This window comes from Salvelinus alpinus, chromosome 28 (assembly GCF_045679555.1).
Source record: "Salvelinus alpinus chromosome 28, SLU_Salpinus.1, whole genome shotgun sequence".
Taxonomy (NCBI): domain Eukaryota; kingdom Metazoa; phylum Chordata; class Actinopteri; order Salmoniformes; family Salmonidae; genus Salvelinus; species Salvelinus alpinus.
The window spans coordinates 41233479-41246317 of NC_092113.1; the positions used below are offsets into that span (position 1 = coordinate 41233479).

Below are 12839 nucleotides of genomic sequence, written 5' to 3' on the forward strand. Positions count from 1 at the left end.
GAATAGGCCGACGAGAGAGTAACACTATAATTGGGGTATTTTAAATGTTTAAACTCCACACCATCAGCTCTGAGGACGCCGTTTCACGTGTTGCGATGGACGCGGGCGTCTATATATTTAAAAGAGATGTAATTTATCCATTTAAATCATCAAGGTTTGAAGAATTCATCGGCACCTTGCTTTACCAGAAACGACAAATCTACCAGAAAACATAACACCAAAAAGAGAGAGACAGATTGAGAGAGAAATGTGTCGAATCCAAAGGAAATGATGCAACGCCCCCTTTTTATTGTTAGTATTATTCATTTGGGACAATGTCGTAAAATGGTGACGTTTCATTGGAGCATGAATAACCAATCAGGATTATTAGAACTTGGAGTTACCGGGGAGGGAGGGAGGGCTCAACAGATAAGATTTTAGTTTTTTAATTCTTTTCTCATTTCATCTGATTCTGTCACCGAGAAGAGAAACCAACCCTACATTAATTAGTACATTTTCCTTCCAGATTTACTGTCAGCACAGAGAGATCTGGCACCCAGCGTAGTCAGGAGAATAGTATCTGACAACAGGGGGGTAGTTATTTTAATTCAAGATCCTACCGTAAAGCCTCCTTCCTGCCTCCCTTTTTTGAAAAGACCAATAAATTGTCATGACAAAGAAAAACAAAACAAAAAAAATAGCTAATTTTAAACTTCTTAAAACAAACAAAGAAAAACACAGGTCACTCTTAACACGCCGTGATCGAATCTCAAAACAGTGTTGTTGTTTTTTAAAGTATTTTTTTTCTTTTTTTTTAGTTACTTGAAGATTGCAACCCAGACATTTATGTGGGTAATATTTGAGAGAAGCATGGGGTTTGTTTACCGTGTGTATTAAATGTTACAGCAACATGGTCATAAATGCACCAACTGACTCCTGACTCAGACAGCACATATAAGATCTGCTTCAAAAGAGTTACAGTTGGAAGATGATGCAGAGGGACAAAAACCTGGTGGAGACTAGGAAAGGGATGTGTGTGTGTGTCTCTGTTACGGTATGCGTGTGTGTGTGCGTCTCTGTTACGGTGTGTGTGTGTCTCTGTTACGGTGTGTGTGTCTCTGTTACGGTGTGTGTCTCTCTGTTACGGTGTGTGTGTCTCTGTTACGGTATGCGCGTGTGGGCGTGTGTCTGTTACGGTGTGCGCGTGTGTGTGTCTCTGTTACGGTGCGCGCGCGTGTGTCTTTGTTACGGTGCGCGCGCGTGTGTCTTTGTTACGGTGCGCGCGCGTGTGTCTTTGTTACGGTGTGTGTGTGTGTGTCTCTGTTACGGTGTGTGTGTGTGTGACAGAAAGCTAGGGAGAAGTTGGGAAGCGAGGGTTTTCCGGTTGAGAGTTGTCCCATGGAGGTGTCGTTAGCAGGACCAAATGTGTGGGCCCTCGTCCCAACGTGGGGCTCTTGTCTCGGGGGCAGGGTGGTACTGAATACCATCAGGGAACAGAGTTCAACAGGTCTTGCAGGAAGAAGTCTGGGTCCGGAATGTCAGAGAGAAGTCCTGGAAACAAAACATGAAAAATAAAGAGTCTCTGTCTGAATCTAACACACAATCATGTACAATCAGTTTCTTGTTTAGGTCATTTAGAGGTTACAACTATTCACATTTAATTAACACAATAAACATCAACCAAACAGGCAGCATTTGATACTACAGTACGCCACTCTTCTCAGTGGTACCGCATGTGTCTGGCAACACTGACCTACGACATCCAGGAACTCAGAGAATGATTCAGCGGGCATGAGTTCTTCCTGGTAGGCCTTGAGCACGCGCTCCGAGGCCTCGTAGATGGGCATGTCATTGTGCCGCACGTACTCTGCCAGCGAGAAGGACCAGCCTCCCTCCGTGTTGCTGGTGGGTACTTTCTATAGCGGGAGAAGGAGAGAGGTCTGAGTGAACTAAAATCACATCCATGTTGTACGTCTAACGTGCAAAACATTTCACACAATTGGTTGTGTTACAAAATTTATTTTTACACACCCGTTGAATGATGACTAAGTAAAAAAAAAAAAGTTTTGTTGGCAGGATAACTCCCTCCTACCCTGAACATGTCATAGATGAGTTCCACAAGGCCCCAGAAGAGGAGAGGAGAGCGGTACACTGCATATTCCTTGGACTGTTTATCTGGGAGTCTGGAGAGATGAGGAAGATTAGAAATAATTCACAGACACAGATATACTGCAGCGAAAACCCTGCAGAGAACTATATTTGATCAACACAGTATGAACTCACACCTGACTAGATTTGACTCCATTACTGATAAAAAAAATAGGTTGTGGGTTTAATTCTCGCAGGGATCACAAACCCATTCTAAAAACGCATGCACTCAGTGAACCCGCAAGCGGATAAAAGATGTGATTAAATTGAAATATAAAATGGAAAGTTCTGGAACAGTAACTTACTTGTTGGTGAAGACGGCAGAGACCTTGCGTGCGTGCACAGAGACGAGGAGCCTGCGTAGGAAGGTGAGTCGTGTGTTCCTCCAGCGTTCAGGACACTGGATGTGCATGGCCAACACTGTGTAGTAGTGGGGACCGTCAACATCATAGCTGCTCTCCACCCACTTCTCACACGGCTGCTCCAGGAAACACTGCAGGTTCTTCTCCTCACGACTAGTAGCCCGAGTACTGCAGACGACCAAAAACACAGAGAGCCAGAGATATAGAGCGGGATTGAGGGAGTGACAGACAACCAGAGGGAGCCAGAGAGAGGGAGTGACAGACGGCCAGAGCGAGAGAGAGAGAGCGAGAGAGAGCGAGTGACAGACGACCAGAGGGAGAGAGAGGGAGTGACAGACGACCAGAGGGAGAGAGAGGGAGTGACAGACGACCAGAGGGAGAGAGAGGGAGTGACAGACGACCAGAGGGAGAGAGAGGGAGTGACAGACGACCAGAGGGAGAGAGAGGGAGTGACAGACGACCAGAGGGAGAGAGAGGGAGTGACAGACGACCAGAGGGAGAGAGAGGGAGTGACAGACGACCAGAGGGAGAGAGAGGGAGTGACAGACGACCAGAGGGAGAGAGAGGGAGTGACAGACGACCAGAGGGAGAGAGAGGGAGTGACAGACGACCAGAGGGAGAGAGAGGGAGTGACAGACGACCAGAGGGAGAGAGAGGGAGTGACAGACGACCAGAGGGAGAGAGAGGGAGTGACAGACGACCAGAGGGAGAGAGAGGGAGTGACAGACGACCAGAGGGAGAGAGAGGGAGTGACAGACGACCAGAGGGAGAGAGAGGGAGTGACAGACGACCAGAGGGAGAGAGAGGGAGTGACAGACGACCAGAGGGAGAGAGAGGGAGTGACAGACGACCAGAGGGAGAGAAATTCTTTGTGATCTCCTATGTTTGAGTAGATAAACGTGTTGAGTACGTAGATCACGGTGTGGATGATGTAATGTAACCATACGTGTTGAGGACGTAGAGCACGGTGTGGATGATGTAAGGGATGAGGTGGATGTTGCTCTCTCGTCCTCCCCCTCCCGTATCCACGCTGAAGGACTGCTCCGTGGCGAAACGCAGGAACAGGAGCTTGGTGTCGTGGATGTTCATCTGGTAGGTGGGCTCTCTCTGCCCCGTACACTCCTGCAGATATGTGTTGTGCCTGGGGGGGGGGGGGGGAAGAGGAGAGAGAAAAGCAGGACTTTAAATGGGACGAACGTGAAAGATTCTCATAGAGAAATAAACTGCGAGCTATGACAGGTCTGGTAACGCAGGCTTTGTAATAAGACAGGTGAGCAAAACATTTTGAGCAACTTTTTTTTGATTGGTTCTCATATCCACGCTATTTGCATACGCAGGGCTGGTCCTATGGAAAACAAAATCGTGATTGGTTGAATTCGAAACGGGGATATCCAACCGGCGTAGGGTGCCGTCTTGAAGTCCGTGGCCACAGCCCCCTTTCATTATCGTGGCTTTGAGCCAACACATCATAGCAGCCGTTAATAGACTCTGAAGTAGAGGCGCTGGAGTTAGCCAGACTAGCTCAACTCTAAAATGTCAAGCCAAAAAGCTTTGTTCATGTTTTCAGAAAGGCAACATACAGTTCCTTCTGACACTTTTTAAAATTTGAGTTATGCATCTGCTGCAACAATTTCAAGTGAGTTGATCATACCTGGCCAGGCAGGTGGCGAAAGCCGATTCCGGGACGTGAGGCCCCCAGACAGGAAGCAGTCCATTGCACTTGGTGTTGGCATTCTGCAGCGCAGCACTCTCCCACTCCTCCCGCCCGCGAGCAAGCCTGAATAGAGGACGGAGAGAGAGAAAGCACGGTTACATGCACACACAATAATACAATTATTGTGGATAGTCAGATTAATATAATAGTTTGTTTCAAACTGACAGCTGCGAGGTGGCAGTCGTAGTGGACTATGTTAAAGTGCGACACAGTGCTGTATCCCTGCTGTGTGTGTGTGTGTGTGTACTAACCTGACAGCTGCGAGGTGGCAGTCGTAGTGGACTATGTTAAAGTGCGACACAGTGCTGTATCCCTGCTGCGTGTGTGTGTGTGTGTGTGTACTAACCTGACAGCTGCGAGGTGGCAGTCGTAGTGGACTATGTTAAAGTGCGACACAGTGCTGTATCCCTGCTGTGTGTGTGTGTGTGTGTGTGTGTGTACTAACCTGACAGCTGCGAGGTGGCAGTCGTAGTGGACTATGTTAAAGTGCGACACAGTGCTGTATCCCTGCTGTGTGTGTGTGTGTGTGTGTGTGTGTACTAACCTGACAGCTGCGAGGTGGCAGTCGTAGTGGACTATGTTAAAGTGCGACACAGTGCTGTATCCCTGCTGTGTGTGTGTGTGTGTGTGTGTGTGTGTGTGTACTAACCTGACAGCTGCGAGGTGGCAGTCGTAGTGGACTATGTTAAAGTGCGACACAGTGCTGTATCCCTGCTGTGTGTGTGTGTGTGTGTGTGTGTGTGTGTGTGTACTAACCTGACAGCTGCGAGGTGGCAGTCGTAGTGGACTATGTTAAAGTGCGACACAGTGCTGTATCCCTGCTGTGTGTGTGTGTGTGTGTGTGTGTGTGTGTGTGTGTGTGTGTGTGTGTGTGTGTGTGTGTGTGTGTACTAACCTGACAGCTGCGAGGTGGCAGTCGTAGTGGACTATGTTAAAGTGCGACACAGTGCTGTATCCCTGCTGTGTGTGTGTGTGTGTGTGTGTGTGTACTAACCTGACAGCTGCGAGGTGGCAGTCGTAGTGGACTATGTTAAAGTGCGACACAGTGCTGTATCCCTGCTGTGTGTGTGTGTGTGTGTGTGTGTGTGTACTAACCTGACAGCTGCGAGGTGGCAGTCGTAGTGGACTATGTTAAAGTGCGACACAGTGCTGTATCCCTGCTGTGTGTGTGTGTGTGTGTGTGTGTGTGTGTGTGTGTGTGTGTGTGTGTGTGTGTGTGACTAACCTGACAGCTGCGAGGTGGCAGTCGTAGTGGACTATGTTAAAGTGCGACACAGTGCTGTATCCCTGCTGCGTGTGTGTGTGTGTGTGTGTACTAACCTGACAGCTGCGAGGTGGCAGTCGTAGTGGACTATGTTAAAGTGCGACACAGTGCTGTATCCCTGCTGTGTGTGTGTGTGTGTGTGTGTGTGTGTGTACTAACCTGACAGCTGCGAGGTGGCAGTCGTAGTGGACTATGTTAAAGTGCGACACAGTGCTGTATCCCTGCTGTGTGTGTGTGTGTGTGTGTGTGTGTGTACTAACCTGACAGCTGCGAGGTGGCAGTCGTAGTGGACTATGTTAAAGTGCGACACAGTGCTGTATCCCTGCTGTGTGTGTGTGTGTGTGTGTGTGTGTGTGTGTGTGTGTGTGTGTACTAACCTGACAGCTGCGAGGTGGCAGTCGTAGTGGACTATGTTAAAGTGCGACACAGTGCTGTATCCCTGCTGTGTGTGTGTGTGTGTGTGTGTGTGTGTGTGTGTGTGTGTGTGTGTGTGTGTGTGTGTGTGTGTGTGTGTGTACTAACCTGACAGCTGCGAGGTGGCAGTCGTAGTGGACTATGTTAAAGTGCGACACAGTGCTGTATCCCTGCTGTGTGTGTGTGTGTGTGTGTGTGTGTGTGTGTGTGTGTGTGTGTGTGTGTGTGTGTGTGTGTGTGACTAACCTGACAGCTGCGAGGTGGCAGTCGTAGTGGACTATGTTAAAGTGCGACACAGTGCTGTATCCCTGCTGCGTGTGTGTGTGTGTGTGTGTGTGTGTGTGTGTACTAACCTGACAGCTGCGAGGTGGCAGTCGTAGTGGACTATGTTAAAGTGCGACACAGTGCTGTATCCCTGCTGTGTGTGTGTGTGTGTGTGTGTGTACTAACCTGACAGCTGCGAGGTGGCAGTCGTAGTGGACTATGTTAAAGTGCGACACAGTGCTGTATCCCTGCTGCGTGTGTGTGTGTGTGTGTGTGTGTGTACTAACCTGACAGCTGCGAGGTGGCAGTCGTAGTGGACTATGTTAAAGTGCGACACAGTGCTGTATCCCTGCTGTGTGTGTGTGTGTGTGCGTGTGTGTACTAACCTGACAGCTGCGAGGTGGCAGTCGTAGTGGACTATGTTAAAGTGCGACACAGTGCTGTATCCCTGCTGTGTGTGTGTGTGTGTGTGTGTGTGTGTGTGTGTGTGTGTGTGTGTGTGTGTACTAACCTGACAGCTGCGAGGTGGCAGTCGTAGTGGACTATGTTAAAGTGCGACACAGTGCTGTATCCCTGCTGTGTGTGTGTGTGTGTGTGTGTGTGTGTGTGTGTGTGTGTGTGTGGTACTAACCTGACAGCTGCGAGGTGGCAGTCGTAGTGGACTATGTTAAAGTGCGACACAGTGCTGTATCCCTGCTGTGTGTGTGTGTGTGTGTGTGTGTGTGTGTGTGTGTGTGTGTGTGTGTACTAACCTGACAGCTGCGAGGTGGCAGTCGTAGTGGACTATGTTAAAGTGCGACACAGTGCTGTATCCCTGCTGTGTGTGTGTGTGTGTGTGTGTGTGTGTGTGTGTGTGTGTGTACTAACCTGACAGCTGCGAGGTGGCAGTCGTAGTGGACTATGTTAAAGTGCGACACAGTGCTGTATCCCTGCTGTGTGTGTGTGTGTGTGTGTGTGTGTGTGTGTGTGTGTGTGTGTGTGTGTGTGTGTGTGTGTGTGTGTGTGTGTGTGTGTGTACTAACCTGACAGCTGCGAGGTGGCAGTCGTAGTGGACTATGTTAAAGTGCGACACAGTGCTGTATCCCTGCTGTGTGTGTGTGTGTGTGTGTGTGTGTGTGTGTGTGTGTGTGTGTGTGTGTGTGTGTGTGTGTGTGTGTACTAACCTGACAGCTGCGAGGTGGCAGTCGTAGTGGACTATGTTAAAGTGCGACACAGTGCTGTATCCCTGCTGCGTGTGTGTGTGTGTGTGTGTGTGTGTGTGTACTAACCTGACAGCTGCGAGGTGGCAGTCGTAGTGGACTATGTTAAAGTGCGACACAGTGCTGTATCCCTGCTGTGTGTGTGTGTGTGTGTGTGTGTACTAACCTGACAGCTGCGAGGTGGCAGTCGTAGTGGACTATGTTAAAGTGCGACACAGTGCTGTATCCCTGCTGCGTGTGTGTGTGTGTGTGTGTGTGTGTACTAACCTGACAGCTGCGAGGTGGCAGTCGTAGTGGACTATGTTAAAGTGCGACACAGTGCTGTATCCCTGCTGTGTGTGTGTGTGTGTGCGTGTGTGTACTAACCTGACAGCTGCGAGGTGGCAGTCGTAGTGGACTATGTTAAAGTGCGACACAGTGCTGTATCCCTGCTGTGTGTGTGTGTGTGTGTGTGTGTGTGTGTGTGTGTGTGTGTGTGTGTGTGTACTAACCTGACAGCTGCGAGGTGGCAGTCGTAGTGGACTATGTTAAAGTGCGACACAGTGCTGTATCCCTGCTGTGTGTGTGTGTGTGTGTGTGTGTGTGTGTGTGTGTGTGTGTGTGTGTGTGTGTGTGTGTACTAACCTGACAGCTGCGAGGTGGCAGTCGTAGTGGACTATGTTAAAGTGCGACACAGTGCTGTATCCCTGCTGTGTGTGTGTGTGTGTGTGTGTGTGTGTGTGTGTGTGTGTGTGTGTGTGTGTGTGTACTAACCTGACAGCTGCGAGGTGGCAGTCGTAGTGGACTATGTTAAAGTGCGACACAGTGCTGTATCCCTGCTGTGTGTGTGTGTGTGTGTGTGTGTGTGTGTGTGTGTGTGTGTGTGTACTAACCTGACAGCTGCGAGGTGGCAGTCGTAGTGGACTATGTTAAAGTGCGACACAGTGCTGTATCCCTGCTGTGTGTGTGTGTGTGTGTGTGTGTGTGTGTGTACTAACCTGACAGCTGCGAGGTGGCAGTCGTAGTGGACTATGTTAAAGTGCGACACAGTGCTGTATCCCTGCTGTGTGTGTGTGTGTGTGTGTGTGTGTGTGTGTGTGTACTAACCTGACAGCTGCGAGGTGGCAGTCGTAGTGGACTATGTTAAAGTGCGACACAGTGCTGTATCCCTGCTGCGTGTGTGTGTGTGTGTGTGTACTAACCTGACAGCTGCGAGGTGGCAGTCGTAGTGGACTATGTTAAAGTGCGACACAGTGCTGTATCCCTGCTGTGTGTGTGTGTGTGTGTGTGTGTACTAACCTGACAGCTGCGAGGTGGCAGTCGTAGTGGACTATGTTAAAGTGCGACACAGTGCTGTATCCCTGCTGTGTGTGTGTGTGTGTGTGTGTGTGTGTACTAACCTGACAGCTGCGAGGTGGCAGTCGTAGTGGACTATGTTAAAGTGCGACACAGTGCTGTATCCCTGCTGTGTGTGTGTGTGTGTGTACTAACCTGACAGCTGCGAGGTGGCAGTCGTAGTGGACTATGTTAAAGTGCGACACAGTGCTGTATCCCTGCTGTGTGTGTGTGTGTGTGTGTGTGTGTGTGTGTGTGTGTGTGTGTGTGTGTGTGTGTGTGTGTGTACTAACCTGACAGCTGCGAGGTGGCAGTCGTAGTGGACTATGTTAAAGTGCGACACAGTGCTGTATCCCTGCTGTGTGTGTGTGTGTGTGTGTGTGTGTGTGTGTGTGTGTGTGTGTGTGTGTACTAACCTGACAGCTGCGAGGTGGCAGTCGTAGTGGACTATGTTAAAGTGCGACACAGTGCTGTATCCCTGCTGTGTGTGTGTGTGTGTGTGTGTGTGTGTGTGTGTGTGTGTGTGTGTGTGTGTGTGTGTGTACTAACCTGACAGCTGCGAGGTGGCAGTCGTAGTGGACTATGTTAAAGTGCGACACAGTGCTGTATCCCTGCTGCGTGTGTGTGTGTGTGTGTGTGTACTAACCTGACAGCTGCGAGGTGGCAGTCGTAGTGGACTATGTTAAAGTGCGACACAGTGCTGTATCCCTGCTGTGTGTGTGTGTGTGTGTGTGTGTGTGTACTAACCTGACAGCTGCGAGGTGGCAGTCGTAGTGGACTATGTTAAAGTGCGACACAGTGCTGTATCCCTGCTGTGTGTGTGTGTGTGTGTGTGTGTGTGTGTGTGTGTGTGTGTGTGTGTGTGTGTGTGTGTACTAACCTGACAGCTGCGAGGTGGCAGTCGTAGTGGACTATGTTAAAGTGCGACACAGTGCTGTATCCCTGCTGCGTGTGTGTGTGTGTGTGTGTACTAACCTGACAGCTGCGAGGTGGCAGTCGTAGTGGACTATGTTAAAGTGCGACACAGTGCTGTATCCCTGCTGTGTGTGTGTGTGTGTGTGTGTGTACTAACCTGACAGCTGCGAGGTGGCAGTCGTAGTGGACTATGTTAAAGTGCGACACAGTGCTGTATCCCTGCTGTGTGTGTGTGTGTGTGTGTGTGTGTGTGTGTGTACTAACCTGACAGCTGCGAGGTGGCAGTCGTAGTGGACTATGTTAAAGTGCGACACAGTGCTGTATCCCTGCTGTGTGTGTGTGTGTGTGTGTGTGTGTGTACTAACCTGACAGCTGCGAGGTGGCAGTCGTAGTGGACTATGTTAAAGTGCGACACAGTGCTGTATCCCTGCTGTGTGTGTGTGTGTGTGTGTGTGTGTGTGTGTGTGTGTGTGTGTGTGTGTGTGTGTGTGTACTAACCTGACAGCTGCGAGGTGGCAGTCGTAGTGGACTATGTTAAAGTGCGACACAGTGCTGTATCCCTGCTGTGTGTGTGTGTGTGTGTGTGTGTGTGTGTGTGTGTGTGTGTGTGTGTGTACTAACCTGACAGCTGCGAGGTGGCAGTCGTAGTGGACTATGTTAAAGTGCGACACAGTGCTGTATCCCTGCTGCTTGCGGGGCTTGTTCTCAAAGTCCTCCAGGGCCACTCGCTTGGTGAAGGTGTAGATCCCCAGCACCTTGGTGGGCTAGTAGGGGACAAAGACAAGGAAATATAGCAGTTAACAATTGATAAAAGATGCATTGAAATAATAACTGACACCTGAACTTACATTTGGAATAAAGGAACATTTCATATGAAAATAAAACAGTTTTAGTCACAGCCAAGAGTGGAATTGTCCATACATTTGATCAATAATTAATAAAAATATGTATAATTAAACATTAAGGCCAGAGGGGGTGTGGTATACGTAAATAAAATAAAATGTTTTGTCATACCCATGGTATACGGTCTGATATACCACGGTTTTCAGCCAATCAGCATCCAGCATCCAGAACCACCCAGTTTATAATAGTGTTTCCCAAGGTGAATTGTGGGTAGCCGCAGGGGTACAGGTAGGTAGCGAATGCCTTCCCATTAGGGCGTTAGGAGCGGCGTCCCACTTGAGAACGGTAAAAATATTTTTAAATGCTCAAAACAAGCTTTTCAGTTACTACTCTGCCCCTCAGTGACGGCCAGCAGCAGCTTCGCCTCCTCCATAGGCCGTGAAAACATTGCTTTGATTGTTTGGCCAGCCATTTACTCGGAGGGGGGAACTGCTCCAATGAAAAAAATCGCAGGATTTCATAGCATAAATTATAACGGCACAAAGTTAATGGACTGTCTTGGGGGTGCTCAAATGTCCGTCAAAAAAATCAGAACTTCTGGTTCTGCTGTAGGTCTGCATCAAAACGAGTCTCTCGCGTCAGACGGCTTACTTCCACACGTGAGACTGCATCAGCTCGATCAGGTACAGATGGGCCCTAAAGCGAAATTGTAATTAACTTGTAAATAAATGATCGTAACAGTCCAGAGAGCCTGGGACCTGATAATCTGGACAACTACATCCAACAAGAGTCGAAGGACAGAGAGATACACTAGCTAGAACATTTCATGGCGGATCTGGTAGAACAACAAACCAAAAATTCAAGACACGGCCAATTTGATTGTTTATGTTGTTTATGCTTATGTTTGTGTTGTTTATGAGGTTCTACTGTATGTGACAGGGCGACATGTGTGGACTAAAACCGGGATGAATCACAAAGCTTGATCAAATTCATTAAACAGTAAGTTTGAGAAACATTGAGAAAGTTAATTAACTAGTTATCTACCTTTGATAAACTCAAATTCGCTAGCTAGAACTAGCTTGTAGCTTGCGTGCTAGTTAGCTCCCATGCAAATTTCAAGTCTATCTAAACTCATATCTGACCAACTCTGAAATATGAAGTCATTTTTAGGAAGAAAGTTTACATGGCTATCGCATCATGCTTTGCGACATGTTAGCTCACCATCCCCAGTTAGATCATGTGTTACCACTTATTGTACCCGTGCTTGTCGCGTTCACCCCGGTGTGCTTGTCGCGTTCACCCCGGTGTGCTTGTCGCGTTCACCCCGGTGTGCTTGTCGCGTTCACCCCGGTGTGCTTGTCGCGTTCACCCCGGTGTGCTTGTCGCGTTCACCCCGGTGTGCTTGTCGCGTTCACCCCGGTGTGCTTGTCGCGTTCACCCCGGTGTGCTTGTCGCGTTCATGACGCGATCTGTCTGCTTGTTCTAAATAACACATCGAATCTGTTCAAAACAGCGGCACCAGTGAATCATTCGGTTTTTGACATGCAAAAAAGTGATATAGGAGTTTTTACGCGGTAGTTAAAATGCACAGATCGCTATATTTAATTTTCCTCTAAGAAACTACTGGTAGTTCGAAAACATGGCATCTTGTCAAACTGCTTTGTTGACAAGTCCAACCATCGAGCGCCCTGGGAACTCGGGCCAAACAGCTGCGCCACTGCAGGTAGGTACATGTACACAGAGTTTACCAAACATTAGGAACACCTTCCTAACATTGAGCCGCACCCCGTCTGCCCTTCGGAACAGCCTCAATTTGCCGGGGCACGGAGTCTACAAGGTGTTTGTTGAAAGTGTTCCACTGAGACGCTGACCCATGTTGACCCCAACGCTTCCTACAATTGTGTCAAGTTGGCTGGACGTCCGTTGGGTGGTGGACCATTATTGAAAAGACACAATAAACTGTTGAGCGTGGAAAAACCCAGCAGCGTTGCAGTTCTTGGCACAAACCGGTGCGCCTGGCACCTACTACCATACCCCGTTCAAAGGCACTTAAATCTGGTCTTTTGTCATTCACCCTCTGAATGGCACACGTACACAATCCATGTCTCAATTGTCTCGAGGCTTAACAATCTTGTATCCCTCTCTACAGATGCAGCAGGTCAGTGCTCGTAGAGTGTGTGTGTGTGTGTGTGTGTGTGTTGTTGTTGTTGTGTTACCTGGAACTTGTATCCCTCTCTACAGATGCAGCAGGTCAGTCCTGGCTCCTCTATCAGCTCCTCCATCTGCTTCAACAACGACGTCTTGGTCACCACCTGGCCCTTCTCATTGGTCTGAAACACATAACAGCCAATTACCAACCTGGATTAGCTTCCTGTTTCTTAATTATAAAATCAGGGCCATGATGGGGGAAGAAAGGAAGATTT

General features: G+C 48.9%; 1 protein-coding gene across 11 annotated transcripts in view; it reads right to left on the reverse strand.

Annotated features, from left to right (window-relative positions):
• Positions 1-266: 266 nt before the first annotated feature.
• The window catches only part of ubr4 (ubiquitin protein ligase E3 component n-recognin 4), a 116208-nt gene continuing 103635 nt past the window's right edge, over positions 267-12839 (reverse strand). For all 11 annotated transcript variants that reach the window (XM_071373194.1, XM_071373188.1, XM_071373198.1 and 8 more), the window contains 8 exons: positions 12633-12746; positions 10195-10337; positions 4141-4266; positions 3436-3630; positions 2433-2657; positions 2072-2162; positions 1733-1895; positions 267-1530 (listed from right to left, as the gene is read on the reverse strand). In XM_071373194.1, the coding sequence (XP_071229295.1) occupies positions 1466-1530; positions 1733-1895; positions 2072-2162; positions 2433-2657; positions 3436-3630; positions 4141-4266; positions 10195-10337; positions 12633-12746 (1122 nt within the window). In that variant the 3' untranslated portion in view covers positions 267-1465. The remainder of the gene's footprint in view (positions 1531-1732; positions 1896-2071; positions 2163-2432; positions 2658-3435; positions 3631-4140; positions 4267-10194; positions 10338-12632; positions 12747-12839) is intronic.